Here is a 20,561-nt window from a genome sequence, read left to right as displayed (position 1 = left end):
AGTCTGGAGCCCCCTTGCCAGGTGTTGAAATGAGAGAGACCACCTGGAGAGGCGAGAGTTTTAGCATGCTTTTCTTTGTTCTATTTTTTATCTGTTGATTGGAAATCTGGAGTAACCACAGGTTTGATTCTGGGAGAACCCGAAATCAGCATGGGGCCTGTAGTCACCTGGAAAGGCTGTCAGGGTCTTGGGCTCAGACACCAGGCTCCCCTCCACCCCGCCTCACCCACCCCTGCGTTCCCACAGGTCCCAAGCGCCCCCTGCTGGCTCTCGATGAAGCTCGGACAGAGGAGATGGCACAGTTTCATTCCCGGGAATGCGCAAAGTGAGGCGTGTAGGGTCTGGATCACCGGGGTACCGCGCTCAGCGGCTCCACGCGCAGCCAGAGTCCGCCCTCCGCGCGCAGGATCAGCTCCGGCTTCCTGCGTGGCTCCTCCTCGCCCGGCAGGACCCGGAAGCGCAGCAGCGTCAGCGCCAGAACCACCTTCATCTCGGTCAGGGCGAACGTCTGCCCAATGCAGTTCCTGCGGGCACCAGTGGGGGCTCTGACTCGCCAGGGACCCCAGCAGGCCCCATGGCGCCCAGAACCTGGTCCGGGACCCTTTGCCCCGCCCGCAGGGATCCAGGAGGGGAACAAACCATGCCTGGGACCCCCATGTGGGCTTGCCTATCCCCGAGCTTGGCTCGGACCCCAGTCCTGGACTCAGGCCAGCAGACGGGGGAAGGGGCGAGGCCCATAACGCGGACCCCTCGTTGGACCTACCCTACCCCCATTTCCCAGACCCTTACCTCTAACCTCTGGAGGAGGGGAGAGAAGGAGAGCCATCCTCAATTTCCCCCTTTCCCGCCCCATAGCCTTGTCTGGGATCTCAGTCCCAGACCCCTGCCCCACCACCGCATTCCCACCTCCATACCCCCTGAGCTCACCTGGGCCCCGCAGAGAAGGGAATAAAAGCCAAGGGTGACCTCTCCTTGATGTTTTCTGGGTCAAAGCGAAAGGGGTTGTATACCTAAGGGTGGAGAGAGGCAGGGCTGCTGGTTGAGGTTTCCCAGGACAGTAAGCTTGGGAGAGGCAGACGTGTATGGTAGGGGGAGGTGATGTTTGATTTGCCAGGTCAGAACCCTGCGCCCTCCCCTAGGTTCCCCTAGGGGAATTGACAAAGAGGAGGGTGTGCTGTGGGTTTGGAGGGGGATGCAGCACCTGAGGGTCTGGCCACACAGATGGGTTGTGGTGGGTCCCAAAAATACTAATGAGGCAGGTAACACCTGTGGGAGACAAGGAGCCAGTCAGGAAGAGTTTCCCCCTGCCTGATGGGCCCCTCTTCCTGCCCAGGAGGCTCCTTCCCCCTGAGGTTGTGGGCACCTTTGGGGATGACCCGGCCATCTGGGAGCACAATGTCCTGGCTACAGCAGCGGGAGATGACTGTGACTGAGGGATGCAACCGCAGACTCTCCTTGATGCACATGGTCAGGAAGGGCAACTGGGCCAGGTCGTCCCTAAGGAAGCACCCCCAACAATTATCCACGCAGCAAAAACATGCCCCATGAGATCCTCTCTCCCTATACCAAAATAAATTCCAGGTGGATCAAATATCTCCAAACTCACTGAGTTCTGTACATTAAACATATACAGCTTTTGATATGTCAACCACACCTCAATAAAGTGGTTTTTTAAAAGAAAAAAGAAAAGCAGCATCACAGAAGTAGAGGGAAAATTTAGCTGGGTGTTTCTAGAAGGTTTTCTGAGCAAAACACAATACCCAAAAGCCAACCATAAAAAGGTTTACAAATTTGCATAAAAATTACATACTGTTTATTGCGAGAGAGCAAAATCAAAAGCCAAACGAGTAAGAAACAACCAAAACACAGCCATAGTTCTATGATGGCATTAGAGATACTAGCTAATGCAATTAGACAAAAGCAAAAAGGACAGTTAATGCAATCTGAAAAGTGGGGGTAAATGTGTCATTTTTGGCAGATAGTGATTCTATGCTTAGAAAACACAAGAGATTATACCAGAAAATTTTATAAACATTGAAGATAAAGTAAGGGGGTTGGATTCTTTTTCTCTGATCCCCTTCAAATTGTGTGGTGATTTCAATTTTTAACAGCTGATATTGTTAAGTATTTCAAACTGGAAAACTATAAAACACACCCCTCTGACTCAACACCATTCATTTCCCATTCTCACAGTTTGCCTAGGTTCTTATTTTTTATTTGTCCTTTCAGAGTTACTTTTTGCATTAAAAATTTTTTAGAGTAGCATACTATATATTACGCACACTGCTCTGTATTTTTTCATTCAATGGTAGAGCAATCTTCTCTTGTATACTTCCTGAGATTTGTGTCAAGAATAAAGGCAGCCTTGGGACACCTGGGTGGTTCCGTCATTAACCATCTGTCTTCGACTCAGGTCATGATCCCAGGATCATGGGATCCAGTCCTGCGCTAGGCTCCCTGCTCAGCGGGGAGCCTGCTTCTCCTCTGCCTGCCTCTCCCTCTCCCCCTGCTTGTGTTCTCTCTCAGTGTCGCTCTCTCTCTCTCATTCTCCGACAAATAAAATTAAAAAAAAAAAATAAGGGCATCCATATTCTGGAACTATAAAATAATTTCCCACAGTTTCCTCTAGAGCTTTTAAGACACTTTTTTTTTAAGATTTTTATTTATTTGACACACAGAGAGAGAAATCACAAGTAGGCAGAGAGGCAGGCAGAGAGAGAGGAGGAAGCAGGCTCCCTGCTGAGCAGAAAGCCTGATGCAGGACTCCATCCCAGGACCCTGAGATCATGACCTGAGCTGAAGGCAGAGGATTAACCCACTGCGCCTTTTTTTATTTTAAATATTTGATTCCATCTTGATGTTATCTGTTATAAGACATGAAGATCAGGTTGAATGAACTTTTCTCTGGGTAGCTCCCCAGTTATTCCAAGAGATTTTTAAAAAAGATTTAATATGGGACTCCATACTTAGCATTTACTATGTCCACTGGACACACAATTTATATGTATATTAAAAAATTAGTTTTCCATGTTGAAATAATAATCAATTAGAAAAGATAAAGTAAAAGATTGATGATGATGATGATGCTATAAATACCTGGATTAAGCTTAGCCCCCCCAAAAATATAGAGATTGAAATCTGTATGTTCCAATGAATTTTTAAACTTGTCATAATATGAAGATATGAGTCTTCATATCTTAACCCTAAGATACAGAAGTGTCTTAGGGTTAATTTAACAAAATATGCATAAGATATCTGATTTAAAAATTTAGATTTTATTAAAAGACTAAAGAGTATTCAGATATCCAAAAATGGGAGTATTCCTGCCACAATCTAGGATGGTATGTGTTCAAATCATGAAGTGATCCATTTCTACAAGTCAATCATATATTCACCTCAACCAATAAAATATATTCAGTTCAAGTGAAAATCTACCAGAAGTCTTTAGGAACTTGATAACCTTACTCTAAAACATTTCTGGAAGGATAAAAGATCATGAAGAATTAGGTCAATTTAAAAGGAAAAGATTAGGGGGCACTTGGGTGGTTGGTTGAGCGTCTAGCTCTTGATTTCGGCTCACGTCAGGATTTCAGGTTGTGGGGTCAAGCCCCATGTCAGGCTCCACACTTAGCACAGAGTCTGCTTAAGGCTCCCTCTCCCTCAACCCCTCCACAACTCTCAAATAAATAAATAAATAAATGTTTAAAAATAATAAAAATAAAGATGAAGGGGTGCCTGGGTGGCTCAGTCAATTAAGCATCTGCCTTCAGCTCAGGTCATGATCCCAGGGTCGGAGGATTGAGCCCCAAGTCGGGCTCCTTGCTCAATGGGGATTCTTCTTCTCCACCTGCCACTTCCCCTGCTTCTGCTCTCTCTCTCTCTCTCTCAAATAAACAAATAAAATCTTTTTTAAAAAAATTTTTAATAAAAAATAAAAATGAAAGATTAAGGAAGAGAAACTCACTCTGCCAGACATTAAGACTTACTACAAAGATGCAGTGATCAAACAAAGAAACACACAGTGTTGTGTGGCAAGAACAGGAAAGGAGACTCATGCAACAGAGGATGTGAGTAAGTGAAGCCTTACCATCTGGTAAGGGAAGTGCACAAAACACTATAATAAGGACAGACAGTAGGGCTGTGAAAGAAAGTTTAGACAAATGTGTCTCCATAAAAATTAACCAAAAGTGCTCCCTCAAAAGTCAAAAGGCTATCTTTTGCAACACAAGACAGAAAAGGATTATTTTTAAGTGAGTCATTATAAGTAAACATGAAAAAAGAGAAAAACTCAGAGAAACAACAAAAAAGGTGAGTACTGCTCACATAAAGTGAAATACAAATGGCTTATCAACGTGCACAGAAGAAGGACCTGAATAGACATTTTTAAAAGAGGACACATGGATGGCCAACAGGTACATGAAAATGTGCTCAAAATCACTAATTATCAGAGAAATGCAAATCAAAACTACATTGAGATCTCATCTCACACCTCACAGCTGTTAGAATAGCTATTATCAGAAACACAAGAGATAATAAATGCCTATGAGGTTGTGGAGAAAAAGGAATACTGTGCACCGCTGGTGGGATTGTAAATTGATTCAGAACACTGTGGAAAACAGTATGAAGTTTCCTCAAAAAAATTAAAAAGCAGAACCACCACACTATCCAGCAATCTCACCTCTGGGTAGTTATCCAAAGAAGATGAAAACTCTAACTCAGAAAGTGTATTGACTACGATACTGTAGGTAATCACACTGTATTGCATATTTGGAAGTTGCTAAGAGAATAGGTCTTAAAAGTTCACGTGACAAGAAAAAAATTCCATAATTACATATGGTGACAAATTTTAGCTAGAATAATTGTGGTGATCATTTGCAATATATACAAATATCAACTCATTTCTTGTATACCTAAAAGTAATAGAATGTATGTCCATTATACCTCAATATTAAAAAATTTTGGGAGTAGCCCCCCAAAATGTGCAAAAGATGTTAAGACTCTTAATTTAAAAAAACATTCCTAAAAAGAGGAAATATGAAAAATTGGCTTAGATTTAAAATTCAATACAGGGACACCTGGGTGGCTCAGTTGGTAAGGCAACTGCCTTCAGCTCAGGTCATGATCCTGGAGTCCCAAGATCAAGTCCTTCATTGGGCTCCCTGCTTGGTGGGGAGTCTGCTTCTCCCTCTGACCCTTCCCCTTCTCACACTCTCTCTTTCCCTCTCTCATTCCCTCTCTCAAATAAATAAATAAAATCTTTAAAAATAAAATAAAATAAAATTCAATACAATAATAACAAAGGTAAAGGTATGAGAAAGCTGGCATCATCAACTTCAGTGGACAGGAACAGATTTGCAATAGCTACTAAAATGATAAAAACTTGGACTGTCTTTGACTCAGCAATTACCCTTCCGGAAATTTGCACTGGAGAGACATTCACATGTGTAAGCATGTGTCAGTGTTCACAGATGTTGACTACCCCATATTTATTTTATGAAAAGATTAGACACAATCCAAGTATCCATCAATGGGAGAGGTCTAGATAAATTATGGTAAAGCCATATGGTAGAATATTACACAGCAATCAAAAAGGAGGAACTAGAGCTCTGAAGTCCTATCACACACCGCAGGCTGAAAGGTAAATCAGCGCAGAGACTCTGGAAGGCAATTCATCAATGTCCAGTATAATTGAGAATACTAACATGAGTGACCTCATAATGGGGTGAACCAAGTAAGCTATGGGCAGCTATGCAGAACACAGAAAGAAAGAGCCATAAGATACATGTTGAGTGAATGGAACAAGTCACAAACTGTATGTATATGGAAATGCAAAATGTGTTAAGGACAAAAAGATGAGAGAGAGAGAGATGACAGATAGAGATGATAGAGAGATAGATGTACAGATAGACAGTTATGGAAAGACACATGATAAATCAATGAATCTAGAAATCCCTGGGGAGAGAGAAGGAGACTCAACTGAGGGGGAGGACGTCAATGATAACTGTAGTCTCCTTTATGTCTCAGGGCAAGAACTTGTTCTCATCATTGTTTTTGTAATTCAAAACTCTTTTCCAACAGTTGTGTTTTGAGGAAATGAAAAGATCTCAAAGACTCTCTGCTAATGTGTAAACCTTAATTCCCATTGGCGGGGGTAGGGAGATAGTTTTCATGTAGGTATAAGGATAGTCGTCTTCTGGAAGGACACACAGGAAATCATTAATAGGAGTTACTCCTAGGGTGAGGATTAAGAAAAACTTCATTTCTATTATAAACCTTCTCTTTCTTTTAAAGATTTATTAATTTATTTGAGGGGGAGAGGGAGGCAGGGAGAGAGAAAGAGATAATGTTAAGCACATTTCATGCTTAGTGTGGAGCTGGACACAGGGCTTAATCTCACAACCCCAAGACCATGACCTGAGTGAAAATCCAGAGTTGGACATTTAACCGACTGAGCAACCAGGTGCCCTGATTATAAATTCTCTTTTTATATACATTTTTTTAACCAAGTGTATAGCTTTTTTTGAAATCTTGGTTGAAACAGCATAAAAGTGTTTCTCTATTCTACCTCACAGGGCTGCTATGCTGAGTGAAGTCATGGCATGGAAAATACTACCTATAAGATGCCTGTCCAGTCCAATGCCTGCTCTACATCCCCAAGCCCCTGGCCTGACCCAGGCCTCAAAATCCCCTCTCTGGTCCCCATGCTACAGCTTGTCCTCTCCAGTATGTTCTCCACACTAGCCCTAGAAAGATCTTCCTGGTACCCAGATCTGACCTGTCCTCCTCCTGCTCAAATAATCCCCACAGTTCCCCCATTGCCCTTGGGTTAACAATTGAGGCCAATGACATTGGTTCTAAAGTCTCCCACAACGAGTCTCTGCTACCATTCCCCAGCCATGTCACCTCACCATGAGTCAGTGTCTCTTTCTCTTTTTATTTCTCTCTCCCCCTATGTGTCTGCCTGTCTGCCTCTCTTTATCTTTCTCTCTTCTCCCTCCTTCCTTTTCTCCTTCTCTCTATCTCTCCCTTTCTCCCTCCTTCCCCCTCTCTTCTCCCTTTCCCTCTTCCCTTCCTCTACTCTTCTTCACTTTGCCCACTCTGTCTTCTTGAACTAACTGCACCCTAACTACACCCAAATATCTACCAATCATCACTCCGAGTCCCAGCAAAGGCGCTCTCTCTACCTTTAGACTTGCCTCTCATACTGTCCACCCTAGTCCAGCCTATGTGGACCAGGAGTGTCCTGGCCTGAGACAATTCCCCCACAAGTCTGGAGCTCTTGGAACACAAGGGCCAGGTCTGGTCCTTCTTGGATCTCCAGCACACAGAATGAGCTAGGATGAATTGGAGAAGGTACAGAATTGGGAATGGAAAGGTAGTGTGGCAGTGTTCTCTGAATGGAGGCTGGATGGATGAAGGTGCTGGTATTCCTGGACAAGAATTGAATGATTTTAAAACCACGTATCCCCTATGAATCCTGAACTGAACAATATGGAAGGAATTAGAAGGCAAGAGAGAAGCAAACATTTAAGGAGTGAAGATGTTAAGGACAAAAAAAATTGATTTAAGAGAGAAAAGTAAGAGAATGGAATGGAGGTTCATTTAATGAAAATGTACTAAGTGGCATCATCAGCCTTCAGACATTGTCACTATTCTGTCAGCAGCCCAAATCTTTCTCAATTTCCCCCTGCTCTCCAGACTGGGCACAGACCCTGCCTCTGAGCTTTGCTCCTATTCTCCCTAAGCAATAAAGACAGAATTAACCAAAAGATTCTTCCCCTTCCCCAGCTGGGGAGCAAAGCCAAAGAGAGGTTCAGGAACAAACCATGATGACCTGCACTCACCATTCAATCTCTTGAGGCTCACGGTCCCTCAGGAGCTCTTGCACCTCCTGCCGGCAGCGCTCCTGGTATTCTGGGTGCTTTGCAAGGTTGTACAGGACCCAGGAGAGGCCACTGGCTGTGGTGTCATGGCCTGAGAAGCAGCCAGACAGGCTTGGGTCTCTGGGCTTGTTCAGCACCAGAAGGTGGACAGCGCCTTTAATTAAGGCCCCCAGGGAGGATGGGGTGGGGGGTGGGGGCTGGTCCAGGGCCCACCTATCAAGTTCCTGGGATTGGACAGACCCCTGCCAGACCCCTGCCCCACTCCCTCATAGTCCCACACTGGGATGCTCACCCTCAAACATGAAGGTGTCAGCCTCTGCTCGGATGTCCTCATCTGACAATTGTTTTCCATCTTCATCCTGGAGAGAAATAAAGAAATGCCCCCACACATGCACCCAATCACATCAGCTCTGAGAGCTCCTGAGCCTAACCTGAGACAACCTCTGAACCTCCACCATCCATCCAGAGACCCAAGCCCAACCTGCACTCTTACACCTCCTTTGTTCACTATCACCAGAGACCCCGCACCACAGCCCTCCTCCCAGGCCTCTTTACCCCGTCCTTTGTCCCTCGTGGAAGGAATCAATGATTCATGAATATTTTCATGTTTCTACATGATGAAAACTTTCTGGGAAAAAAGTTACCGGCAACCTAGATTACAGGAGATTGAATGACAACTTCCCTTGGAAGTTGGAGATTGAGCATTGCTCCAGAGACATTTGCTCACATTCTAGGATAGTAAATCCAGAGATTCCTCATCTACCCTGGCAATAAGCCAACAGAACCTATAGACATTGCCTTCTCAGTGAAGAGGACTTGCTTGTACTTTATTTTATTTTATTTTATTTTACTTTTTCAGTGTTCCAAGACTCATTGTTTATGCACCACACCCAGTGCTCCATGCAACATGTGTCCTCCTTAATACCCACCGCCAGGCTCACCCATCCCTCCACCGCCTCTCCTCCAAAACCCTCAGTTTGTTTCTCAGAGTCCACAGTCTCTCATGCTTTGTCTCCCCCTCTGATTTCCCCCAATCCACTTTTCCCTTCCTTCTCCTAATGTCCTCCCTGTTATTCCTTATGCTCCACAAGTAAGTGAAACCATATAATTGACTTTCTCTGCTTGACTTATTTCACTCAGCGTAATCTCTTCCAGTCCCATCCATGTTGCTACAAAAGTTGGGTATTCATCCTTTCTGATGGAGGCATAATACTCCATGGTGTATATGAACCACATCTTCCTTATCCATTCATCCGTTGAAGGGCATCTTGATTCTTTCCACAGTTTGGCGACTGTGGCCATTGCTGTTATGAACATTGGGATGCAGATGGCCCTTCTTTTCACTACATCTGTATCTTTGGAGTAAATACCCAGTAGTGACTTGCTTATACTTTAAAACTCTCTCTCTCTCTGTCTCTCCCTCTCACTCGCACGCACTCGCGCGCGCGTGCACACACACACACACACACACACACACACACACACACGAAGAAGGGGCAGATGTATCAGCAGTCCTTCATAAATTCCAGGATTAATAATGTAGGGTTACTGCTCCTGTGATGGAAGCATGGATGCATGTACACATACAAGCATCCTGTAGGTCTCAGAAGAATTTCAGAAAGAGGAACCATGCCTACAAAGTAGCCTTTCTGTCTATTCTTACTTTTGTGAGCAATAAATGGGCTTCTCTGATCTAGGGTTCTGGTATATAAACACACACACACACACACACACACACACACACACACACAAGCCTACCTTATTAAGTAGAGTAAAATCTCGGGCCCATCCCACTGTCAGACTTAACAGTACACTGCAGGCTGCATTCCACATAGTCTTCTCTAAAACATATCCCTAATCCATCCCTCCCTTCCTCAAGCAGCTTCCATGGCTCCCCATTGCCCTCTGGATCAAGTATAAGTTCTTCAGTCTGAAATTTGAAATCAAGGTCCATTCCACCTCTTATATTTAGATCCCAGAGAAACACACCTTGGTCAGCAGGAGGACATCAATGAAGTCCAAAGTCTTGGTCTTGGCCTTGGCCTCGAGGAAGTCATCAACACCCTGATCGGGGAGAGTGCGGCGTCGCTCCTGGATAACAGCATCTGTGAAGTTGTGCACCAGGCGGCAGGCTCTGCGGAAGCGCTGTCCATCTGGAGTGAGGTAGTACAGGAAGTCCGTGTGCAGGAGGATCTGCTGATGCCGTTTTGCCACGAGGGCACTGAGCTCTAAGATGGCAGCAATATATTCACTAGGCTTCCTGCAGGATGAGGACATGAAGGGGGGCAACAACTTAGCTCACCTCAACACTGAGAAAAGGCCTCCCACCAGAAGCTGGGAGCTACCTCCCATCAGAAAACTGAGTATCAGAAAACAAATTGTCCCACAGGTACATGGTGGGGATGATCCAGGAGACTTAACTCTCCAGAACTTCTTCTCTCCCTGATTCCCATTTCTGTGAACTGCCCCCATGCCCCAGGCACCCTATCCCAGCTGAGACATTATGCATTTCTCCTCTCTCTCCATACAGCTCAGACTTTACCTTCTTTATAGACCCAGGCCTCTCTCTACTCTTGCATTCAATTTCAATACCATCCACCATCTACACAGCAATTGGTCTTCCCTAGAGTCAGATGTCCAAGAACAGCTTTGACCATGACCATCATTGGCTCATCGCCTTCCATGATATGGAATGGCACATGCATAAAGTTCATATGCCTTTGTCTGCATCTTGAAAGTCCTTAAGATACAGCCCCACCCAACTGCTCCACCCTCATTCCCAAGGTGGCTCCTCACTGTGGCACATGATTTGCTCATCGTGGCCCCTTGTCCTTTATCAAACATTTCTAACTACCTGAAAGGATCACTTTTTCTCTTTCCCTTCCTTGTCCTTCAATGTCTACTTCTGATCCATCTCCTCCAGGAAGTCCTTTCTGATTGTGCTGATCAGTGTTCCCTTCCCCCATCTATGGCTTATGTTCCCATTCCCAGGGCAGAGACTCACTCCTGGCAATTGCTGTCAAAACTGAAGACACATTTCTGCAGACTGTCCAGGGTCATGAGGCTAATGTGTTCAAACATGTCCAGATGGTTGCTACCCTCTGACACCAGGCGCTTCCACTTGGCCTGGGAAGAGAAGGAGGTAGAGCTGGGGCTGGAACCTGCCTCCCCTGAAGCCCTCCCCAATACCAGCCACCAAAATGGAATCCCCCAAACGCAGCCTCTTGGCTCCAGGCACCCATCCTCAAGGAGGACCAGGCCTGGGTAGAAGTAGAAACTGTTACTATTAAGGCCCCATGCCTGGGAGTCCGGAGACCTGAGTTCAAATTCTGGCTCTGCCTCCCATACTCTATTGCCCTTGGTCAATTCTTGCCCTCTCTGGTCGCCACATGCCAAAGCTTCAGTAACAGTTAAGATGACTTGCTCTGGTGAACAATAAACCAGGTTGGAATCCCAGCTCCACTTATTAGCTCATGTGCTAGCTGTGTGAACATGGGCAAGCTCCCTAACCTCTCTGAACCTCATTTTTATCACTTATAATGGACAAGATTATATCTACCTCATAAAGTTGTGAAAATCAAATGAGATACCATATGCCGTGGAATGTACACATAGATTCTGGCGTAAAATAAGTTCTGAGTAAATGTTGATTTTCATCATTTTAATTGTTATAAATTAAGAAAAGGTAGTCTGTGGATAGTCCTGGGGCCCTGAGTACCCCTGCACATTCTAGATGGTATGCCAAAAAAATGCAATACCTTGATGTTCTTTACTTGAGCCATTTCTCAGAATTGTGTTTGCAGCAAACACCCTTAGTGATAAGGTAATATTTCCCTCTGGACAAATGTCAGACTTCCTTCTAATTTCCTAAAAGTCATAGATTCCCTAAACCTAGTACCCCTGCCCTGTCATGTGACATACTGGATAAACATTGAAGCCCACCTGTGTTGGCCTCATTGGACTTGGGAGAGAGAGCGCCAAACCCTAACCACGAGACCACCAGGGAGGTTGGGACTTGGGGACTTAGAGAAAAAAATGCAATCAAGAAGCATGTGTGCTTGCTGTACTATGAGTAATAAACCATCCTTTGTCTCTGAAACAGGAGTCTCCTGTCTTCTGACAGAATCCACAAAACAATACCAATCTCACTCCTCAGCTTGCAAGTATGAAAAAAATCCCAGGCACTTTGCAAAACCCCAACCTCCTTTTCTTCACTTCCCTATAGCCACACCCCCTGCAATGTGATTTTTCAGCAATTTCCATTGAGAGGTGGAGTCTTTTTCATTATCTTTTGATTCTATATTGGTCTTTTGCCTTGCTTTGACCAACAGACCATGGTGAAAACAATGAAGTGATCTTCCCAAACCTAGATCTCAAGAGGCATTGAAACTTCCTCTCAGCCTCTTGGGACCCTGCCTCAGCCATGTGAACAAATCTGAGATGCCTTCTGGAAGGAGAGAATCACATTAAAGAAAGTTCAGTTGTCTGAGCTGAGACCATCCTAGATCAACCTGCAGCCAGCCAAACCCCAAACATGTGAATGCCCAGATCTGCAAAGTATATACCTGACCCACAGCTAGTCAAAGGTGTGACCTTTGACTAAGGATGTGACCCCATCCATGTCCAGAAGACCCTGACAACTAACTCATAGACTTGTTAGCACTAATAAACCCTCATTATTTGAAAACACTGATTTTGAAAGTGGTTCATTATTAATTCAGTAATAACTACTGTATGATGTTCATGACATTAAACTGTGTCTCAGGTTCCAAGGCTGCTTTGCAAGGGAAACATAAAAACTAACACCTTCCAAGAACCTACTGTGTGCCAGAAACATGAACATATTTCATTATCTTTCCCACCCTGCAATGTGGGGACCATTACTCCCATTTTACAGCTGAGAAAATTGAGACTCAGAGAAGAAGAGCAATGGCCCCAAAGCTAACCTAGAAGAGCCAGTATTCCAGACAAGATGTCACAGAGCCCCCATCACCACCAAGACTTCAGCTGGGACCTTGGGTTCAAGAGACTCACATGCATGACATTCACACTGCCATTGAAAATCTTCACATAGGGCTTCAGGATGTTGAAGTGGAAGGCAGGTGTCAGCATGCGGCGGTGGCTGCCCCATTTGTCACCAGCACTCAACAGGAGCCCATCCCCTAGTAGAAACAGCAACGAGGAGTAGGCAAGGACAGTGCCCTCTTTGGGCCCCCAAGGTTGTCCCCAGTCCCCTTTACCCACAGTTACTCACCCAGCCAGGGTTTCAGGAAGCTGTAGAAGACCATGTCCTTGGGTGCGATGGCAGCTGACATGAAGGAGGACCATCAGGGTTCATAAGAGGGGAAGGGGAAGTGCTTTGGTTTGGGGGGATAGAAGCTGCCGCCAGGAGTCTCCATACCCCCTCCAAGCCCAGCATAGCAGGAATGGAAACAAGGGCAGAGAAAACAGAGAGGAGTGGGGAAGTGAGGGGAGACCAGACCAGACTGCACCTCAGAGCAGAACAAAGGCAGAGCCTGCAGACATAACCCCATGTACATAGATGCACCCTAACATGGCAAAAAAACACCCCACTCAATTGACAAGGCTTGTCACTTGTCACTCAATTGACAAGGCTCCTACCTGGTCCAATGTGTTCAAAACACCCAAACACAAGTCAGCACTCCACAAAATGCCTTTACAGAGTCCTAGGACACCTCATCTGTCCCAGAACTCCTGACCTCTCCTGCAACAACTGACATGGCCCCACCATGTGTTAACACGTCCTAACATGAAACATTGTACATAACACACATCGACAGGATGCAACGTGCTCTGACATGGACCCAAAGACAACTTGATACAACATCAGCATGTCCTTCAGACGGCCTCAGACAAGACTTAAATATGACCCCACTAATGTCACAGCTGTGGACTAGGTATGACACAGACATATCCTAAGACAGGCTCTGGACAAGACTCACACAAAGCCTCAGCATTTCTCAGAAGAATTCTGGGTCGCGTACCTCAGACAAACCCCAGACATGGCCCAGACATGACCAACAGGAGAACCAGATATCTCAAATGGCATCTCGGACAAAAACCAGATAAACCCACACATGTCTCAAATATCCTTGGCCACAGCCGAGCCCCACACATAACAAAGGGCACCTTCACTTGATAGCAGGTATAACCATATACCAGGCAGGTATAACCAAGTGTAATGTACACCGGCTGTAACCAGAAGGCAGGTGGAAACATAAATGTCACTAAACATGGTCATACAGCACACACTGCATAATCACACCCTAGGCATGAGCACACATGACTGTGGATCTGGCCGGTGGGAGTGTAAGTGAGACAGAGACAGTGGCATCTCTGCCACAGCCCCTCCTATCTGCAACTGGGTCACCAGCCAAGCTGGAAGCAGCACAGAGACCTCAGCAGTGAGTAAGCCATGGTCATGGTGTGTCTACCTGGAGCAAAGAGCACGGGCTTGATGCAGGTGGGGTGGAAGATGCGGATCACCGCGTTCCAGGGACCCACCCACCAGCAGCACACATCCCCATAGGTGCTTGCCAGGTCCTGTGTGTACAGCAGACCTTCCTCTGAGCTCTGAATCTGGAGAGGAACAAAGAGGGCCCAATTCATACTCTTTCTAGGTGGCCATAGGATAGAAGTACATGCAGGACAGAGACCCAGACCTGAACCCCATGAATACCCTTCGGCAGCTCAGCCTCCTCCTGGGTTCCCTCCTTAGTCCATCCATATGACAACTGGGGTCCCTTGGTTACAAGAACAAAAGGGGTCTTTCCCCATTTTGGATCCTAAACATCAAGTTCACCTGGCTTCTCTTCTATCCCCAATTTCCAGATAAGAGAACTGAGGCTCTGAACAATGAAGTTACTTGCCTAAAATTTCCCAGGTACTGAGTACATTCCAGAGATCTAAGCCCAGGTCTGTCTTTGAATGCAGAGTCTCCATTCTTAGCCATGGAATTGCTTTGAGCCCCAAAAGAATAGCTCTGAGAACATGTGCTTGCCAAGACAAGACAATCAGATGCACAGTGATTAAATGAAAAATCGGGACACTTAGGTGGTTCAGTCAGTTGAGCATCTGCCTTTGGCTCAGTTCATGATCCTGGGGTACTGGGATTGAGTCCCACATCAGGCTCTCTGCTCAGCAGGGAGTTTGCTTCTCCCTTTCTCCCTCCTTCTCACCCCCCACCTGCTCATGCATTCTCTCTCTCTCTCTCCCTCTCTCAAATAAATAAATAAAATGTATTAATTAATTAAAAGTCGACCCTGGGATGCAGGCCAGGAAAATTAAAGGGAATTCTTTAACTTTTCCTGTAACTGTTCGGAAAATGGTCACTTTTCCACAGGGCTTGAGCTTCTGGGACTCATCTTTACAAGAATGAGAGTGAAGCTATCACAGTGGGAAACAATAACAGTAACAAAAAAATGAAGACAGATTTTGATGATGTTGTTTGAGACCTTTATCCAGCCATACCTGAAGACAACATCCCTGGATTTCACTGTAAATAGATGTCCTTTCTTTGATTGGACCACATAGGATTGAGTTTTTACCACTCACAACTGAAAGAGATTCTGGCATCCAGAGAGAACAGGGGGCCTTCCCAGAGTCAACCAGAATTCAGGTGTTAAAAAGCCAGGGTCTCTGTCAGATGCTGCTCATTTCCCTGCTCAGTCTGATCTGTCTGGAGGTAGAGGAAGCAGAAGATAAGGAAGGGAGCCAGGCTGGAGTGGGCTCTCCTCAGGGAGATTCCTGGGGCCTGGTGCAGGAGGGCGATGAACTTGCAGTGGAAGGAAGCAATGAACTTGCAGTGGAAGCTGTAGGCTAGGGTGGAAGGCACAAACCCACCAGAATGTCTATGGATGTCACAGAAATAGCAGCCCAGGTACTCCACCAGGTGACAACCCTCATTGCTCTGGCCCTGGGGATGGGTCAGAGTGAGACCAGGCCCAGCAGGGGACCTCAGACGCTATCAGTGTCCGCTGCATCACTCCGCCCTGTCCTTTAAAAAGATTTTTGGTCTTGGGTGCCTGGGTGGCTCAGTGGGTTAAGCCTCTGCCTTCGGCTCAGATCATGATCTCAGGGTCCTGGGATCGAGGCCCTTATCAGGCTCTCTGCTCAGCAGGGAGCCTGTTTCCCCTCTCTGTCTCTGTCTCCCTACTTATGACCTCTCTCTCTGTCAAATAAATAAATAAAATCTTTAAAAAAAAAAAAAAAAAAGATTTTTGGTCTTTTCCCAGTCCCAGGTCCAGTAACTCCTCCTCCAGGAAGTCTCCCAGTCTGCCCCAGCAGAGGCCTTGATTCTCCTCTGGGCTGCTACAGCTATCTCCCTCTGGCCAATTCCTTACCTCATCAGTTTGGGAATCTCTCTGTCTAGATCCATCATTTCAAGATTGGGGTTTCCTCCAGGACAGAGCCTTGAATTGAGCAGTGGAGGGAGGAGAGGGAGAGAACGGGGTTGGCAAATACCAGAAGGGAAGAGGAGGATGGCTGAGAGAGAAGAGAGGAGGAGGGCCCAGGGACCTGCAGGGGCTGCAGGGAAGCTTGGAGATGGAGGGGTTGGAAGCCCTGGGGTGTGTCAAAGCACCCACCACCACAAGCTCCGCATGAGTACCTGAGATGCTGGTGACACTCCGGACCATGTCGGGGTGGCACAAAACGATCAGGGGCCTGATAGGACCCATCCACAACTTGAACCCCTGGGTGTAGGTAGCCACCAGCTGACTTATGACCCTCAAACCCTGCTCCGTGGGGGGGGCCTACAAGGAAACAGGGGCCGTCACCTCCCCAGAAGGAGCCACAGCAGGTCTCCCTGCAGCCTCTACAGTGGACAGAGTGTCCAGATTCTGCATGGATGGAGGGAACCTCTGCCTTCCCTCTGGGGACAGGAGGGTCCTAAAGGCCTCTCCATGTCCCAAGGCTGCAACCCAGGTCACAAGGAGAAGACACGCTCTCTGCCCACAGAGAGTCTGACCATGGCTTGAGAGATGAGATTCTTCTTCTCCTGGGAGTGATTCCAGCAAGGTTCCCATGGGGGAGGTTTGTGGTCAGCAGGGTGGCCTCAAGACTTGTACTGGGGCTCATTCCCACACCCTGTCATGTCCTGGCCAATCCATATACCCCCAGCTCCCACACGGTGAAGGGTCTGAAGACATTCCAGCCCCTGGAAGACCCCAAGGGACAGATGTATCTCTGCTCATCACTCAGGAGGGTAGCTCCCACCTTTGAGTGCCTACTGCCTGGCCAGGCTGTGCATAGAGCATCCTGTCTATCTATCTCTTTATCTATATATCACCCCTGAACTTATGAACTCTGATCAATTGTGCCCTTTACGAATGAGGAAACCAGGCCATATCCCCCAAATGGAGAATTGGGGGCATGGTTAATTCCTAGAGATACATCCTCTTCAGTCCCTCTCCATCCCTCCAGGATGCCCCATCCTGGCCTGACAAATACTCTCAGGTGCTACGGACAGGTGAACAGAAAGCATTTTCACCTTTCTGATGGCTCCCTGCTCCCCAGGAACCCTGAGGCAATTATGAGGTTGGTCCAGAGAGGGAGAGTGACTCAGCTGAGCTCACACAGCAAGAGGAACTAGAGAAGAGTGACCCAGACCAGCCTCCTTGGCCAAGCCCTGGAGGGGGAGTGGAAACAATAAATTGATAACATTCCTGCTATGCCCAGGGTTTGTTAAGAACGTTCTAAGACCCAGAATCTCAGGCAACCTTCACAATATGTCCCAGAATGTCCCGTTCCAACCTAAGCGATAAGCAGTAAAATCACAGAATGTCCTTCCTCCAGCCATGGTCCTCATTCTGAGCAGTGGATGCGAGCAGCTAACTGCTCATCCAAGGCTCATCATGGCCTTGACCATGGCAGGTGATTGCAAATTTACCGCCTATGTCATCAAACACTTAGCGTGTCTGTTGTATGTCAGCCCCTGGGCTGGGCATTCAGGTGTTTGCTCCCCAGAGCAACTATCTAGTTGGATAGGTGGAAGATAAGTAATTGGACAATTAACTCTCTAATTAAGCATAGCAGACCCATATCAAAAGTCAACATTTGGGGTGCAGGAGAGGGGTCAAAGAAAGCTTGTGCAAGGGGAAGTGAGCAGTGAACTTTATTCAGGTTGGGTAATGGGCCCATTGGGACATCTTAGCAGGGAAGAGGAAGCTGCCCTGGGAAGGGGTATGGGTGGGAAGCTAGACCCCTGTGGGTCAGGGTGGTGAGATCATAGCTAATACCAGTAGGCAAGTGAGCAGACACAAGGGAATGGGCCAGGCAGGGGGTGGACACCCCCTCCCAGTACAGCACCCTTGAAAAGGTGTCTAAGTTACCTATGAGCCCTGGGAGCCCCAGGGGACTGTGCCTGTGCAGCCTGCCATGGGAGTTCTTCAGAGGGACATTAATGTAGGGAAGAGAGGCAGGAAGTGGATGAAACGGGTCAAAGTTGGGAGGGCAAAAATATGTAAATGGCCTGGGATGGCAGAGTAGAAGAATGAGTGAGTAAAGAGGAGCTCCGCTAGTCTCCCAACTTCTTCCCTGGCCCAGACTCCAGCCCAAGCCCTGATCCCCATTCCAGATCCTTCAAGAACTCCATCCTCCCTGATCCCCCAGACCCGTCTCCTACCCACACTCACCAGGCCCAGGTGACCCCAGAACCAGTTGCGCCTTGGGGGCTGCGGGAAACACCTGAGACGGCAGCAGATGTCATGCAGTCTGTAGCTCCAGGTCAGGATGCGGGCCAGCAGCCAGGCGGCCCCAGCCAGCAGCAGGAGGTGCCACGGGGAGGCTGCCAGCTGCCCCAGTCCCAGCCAGGACAGGCTCAGCTGTGACATCCTGGGACAGAGGGAATAGAGGGTGAGTTCCTGAGACCCAGGAATGGGGCAGAAAGGTGAGCTCCCCAGACTGCTCACAAACAGACCCAGGATGAGAGGGACAGGGACAGGAGAGAGACAGGAAGGGGCAGAGAAAGTGAACATTGGGAACTGGGCAAACTGTGTGGGGCTGGCGGGGGGGGGGGGGGGAGGGGGGTTGCCAAAGGGGGAAGAGAATCAGAAGAATTCTAGAGGAAGAGGTAGAGTGAGAGGGAGAAAAAGGGAAACAGAGACAGAGTGAAAGATAGTTAACCTCCCACTGGTAGCCCCTCTTACCCCAGGACAGCTGCTCCCTGGATTCATCCCCATGTGGGCAGCATCCTTCCCCACCCAGGGCCAGAACACCCAGCCTGGTACCTTCAGTCAGGAGCAGCTTAGCCACACAACCTCCTCTCCTCTCCTCTCCTCTCCTCTCCTCTGGGGAAGTCTTTGCCTCTGGCCCCTGACCTAGGGGACAATGCTGCCAGGGGCCAGGCTAAGCCAGCCAATCCCGCCTGTCGGCTTTCTTCCTCCCCACCTGGCAGGGGCCCAAATGGTGGGTGGGGGAGGAGGACTTCAGTGTTATCAATAGAGTTTGGGTGCTGGATCCTCAGAACTCAATGTGCTTCCCACGTGGGGTAGGGGGTGAGTTGGGGGATGGGCAAAGGTAACACTGGGCTCCCAAGTTAACAGCCACCCCTGCCCTTTCAAAGCCAGGGTGCAGCAGGTAAAAACTTGAACTTGAGAGTTCAGGTGTCATGGGAACAGGATCAGGCCCAAAACTTATCTGGGGCTCCCCTCTGTATGCGTGAGTCAGGAGGGTGGCCTGCACTAGTTTTTAGCACAGAACCAGGAAGCCTCTGGCCCCCGGACTGCACACCCTGGCAGGAGTTCAAGTCCTGCCTCCAAGCAGCCCAGGGCCTGGGCTGAGACATGACTGCTGGGGCAGGAACAAAGGAACCGGCCTGGCTGGGGGTTACCTGCATCAGATTCAGGGGGTCAGGGGCCCAGTCAGAAGGGGACACCTGTGGGTGAGGAGGTAAGGCTGCAGGGGGTCAGGGGGCCAGGAGACGGTGTGGCCAGACAGAGGAAGCAGAGCTGGGAGACCCTGCATGGAGTTCTGCCCCATCCTGGCTGTGACTGTGAGCTGTGCCAGCACCCTTGGACTCAGTCTTACCATCTGGAAAATGGAGGGTGTTCCAATGAGGGCCTGAGATTAGGACAGAAGATAGTTCCACAGGAAGATGGAAAGAATCAGAACCCTCCAAAATGACAAGCTGAAGAGAAAGGATTGACTCTAGTATTTGTGCTGCTGTGTGCCAACACTCCAATAAAGTAAACCTACTCTTGCAGAAGACTGTGTGTAAAGTGTGCCTACTGTGTACTGGGCACCTCAAAAAGTATGCCTACAGTGTGTTGGAAACTCTACATGAACTGTGCTTACTATGTGTCAGGTACACTATATAAGTGCTCCCACTGTGTGCCAGGTACTCTCCACAAATCCTATGTATGCCCGGTGGTCTACCTAAAGCATGCCTACTGTGCGCTGGGTACCCTCCCTAAGGCATGTCTCCAAGTGCTGGGAGCTCTAACTAAAGCACATTTTCCATGTGCTAGGTACTTTATGTAAAGCGCACCTACTGTGTGCTGGGTATTCTATGTAAAATATACCTACTGTGTGCCAGATGCCCTCATAAAGCACACCTACTATGCGTCAGATGCTTTACAGAAAGTGAGACTACTCTGTGCAAATACTTTACATAAAACATGCCTACTGTGTGCCAGGTACTCTACACAAAGTGTACCT

The 20,561-nt window shown here is 47.5% G+C and overlaps 1 protein-coding gene across 2 annotated transcripts; it reads right to left on the bottom strand.

Annotated features, from left to right (window-relative positions):
• Nucleotides 1-346: 346 nt before the first annotated feature.
• LOC111143817 (docosahexaenoic acid omega-hydroxylase CYP4F3) lies at nt 347-18,736 on the bottom strand. 2 transcript variants are annotated; one of them, XM_022497733.1, is made up of 12 exons: nt 18,539-18,736; nt 16,513-16,657; nt 13,138-13,191; nt 12,918-13,045; nt 10,888-11,009; nt 9,873-10,143; nt 8,176-8,242; nt 7,845-7,974; nt 1,364-1,497; nt 1,202-1,266; nt 928-1,010; nt 347-524 (listed from the first exon to the last, which is right to left on the bottom strand). In XM_022497733.1, exons 1-12 carry the CDS (start codon nt 18,734-18,736, stop codon nt 347-349), a joined length of 1,575 nt encoding a protein of 524 aa, XP_022353441.1. The 2 variants fall into 2 exon arrangements, with proteins under 2 accessions (XP_022353441.1, XP_022353442.1); XM_022497734.1 differs by lacking the exon at nt 16,513-16,657 and adding an exon at nt 14,339-14,483.
• Between the last annotated feature and the right edge of the window lie 1,825 nt (nt 18,737-20,561).

Source organism: Enhydra lutris, unplaced genomic scaffold (genome assembly GCF_002288905.1).
Source record: "Enhydra lutris kenyoni isolate GAN:26980312 unplaced genomic scaffold, ASM228890v2 scaffoldscaffold10, whole genome shotgun sequence".
NCBI classification, from domain to species: domain Eukaryota; kingdom Metazoa; phylum Chordata; class Mammalia; order Carnivora; family Mustelidae; genus Enhydra; species Enhydra lutris.
The sequence above is the reverse complement of the archived record's forward strand: the minus strand, read 5'-3'. Positions and strand labels throughout refer to the sequence as shown.

Coding starts and splice junctions, on each gene's coding strand:
- LOC111143817 (XM_022497733.1), bottom strand. CDS start 18,736: ATGTCACAGCTGAGCCTGTCCTGGCTGGGACTGGGGCAGCTGGCAGCC. Junction 8,243..9,872: donor ATGTCCTCCTGCTGACCAAG/GTGTGTTTCTCT, acceptor ATTTCTCTCCAG/GATGAAGATGGAAAACAATT. Junction 1,498..7,844: donor GAGCCTCAAGAGATTGAATG/GTGAGTGCAGGT, acceptor GTGCTTCCTTAG/GGACGACCTGGCCCAGTTGC.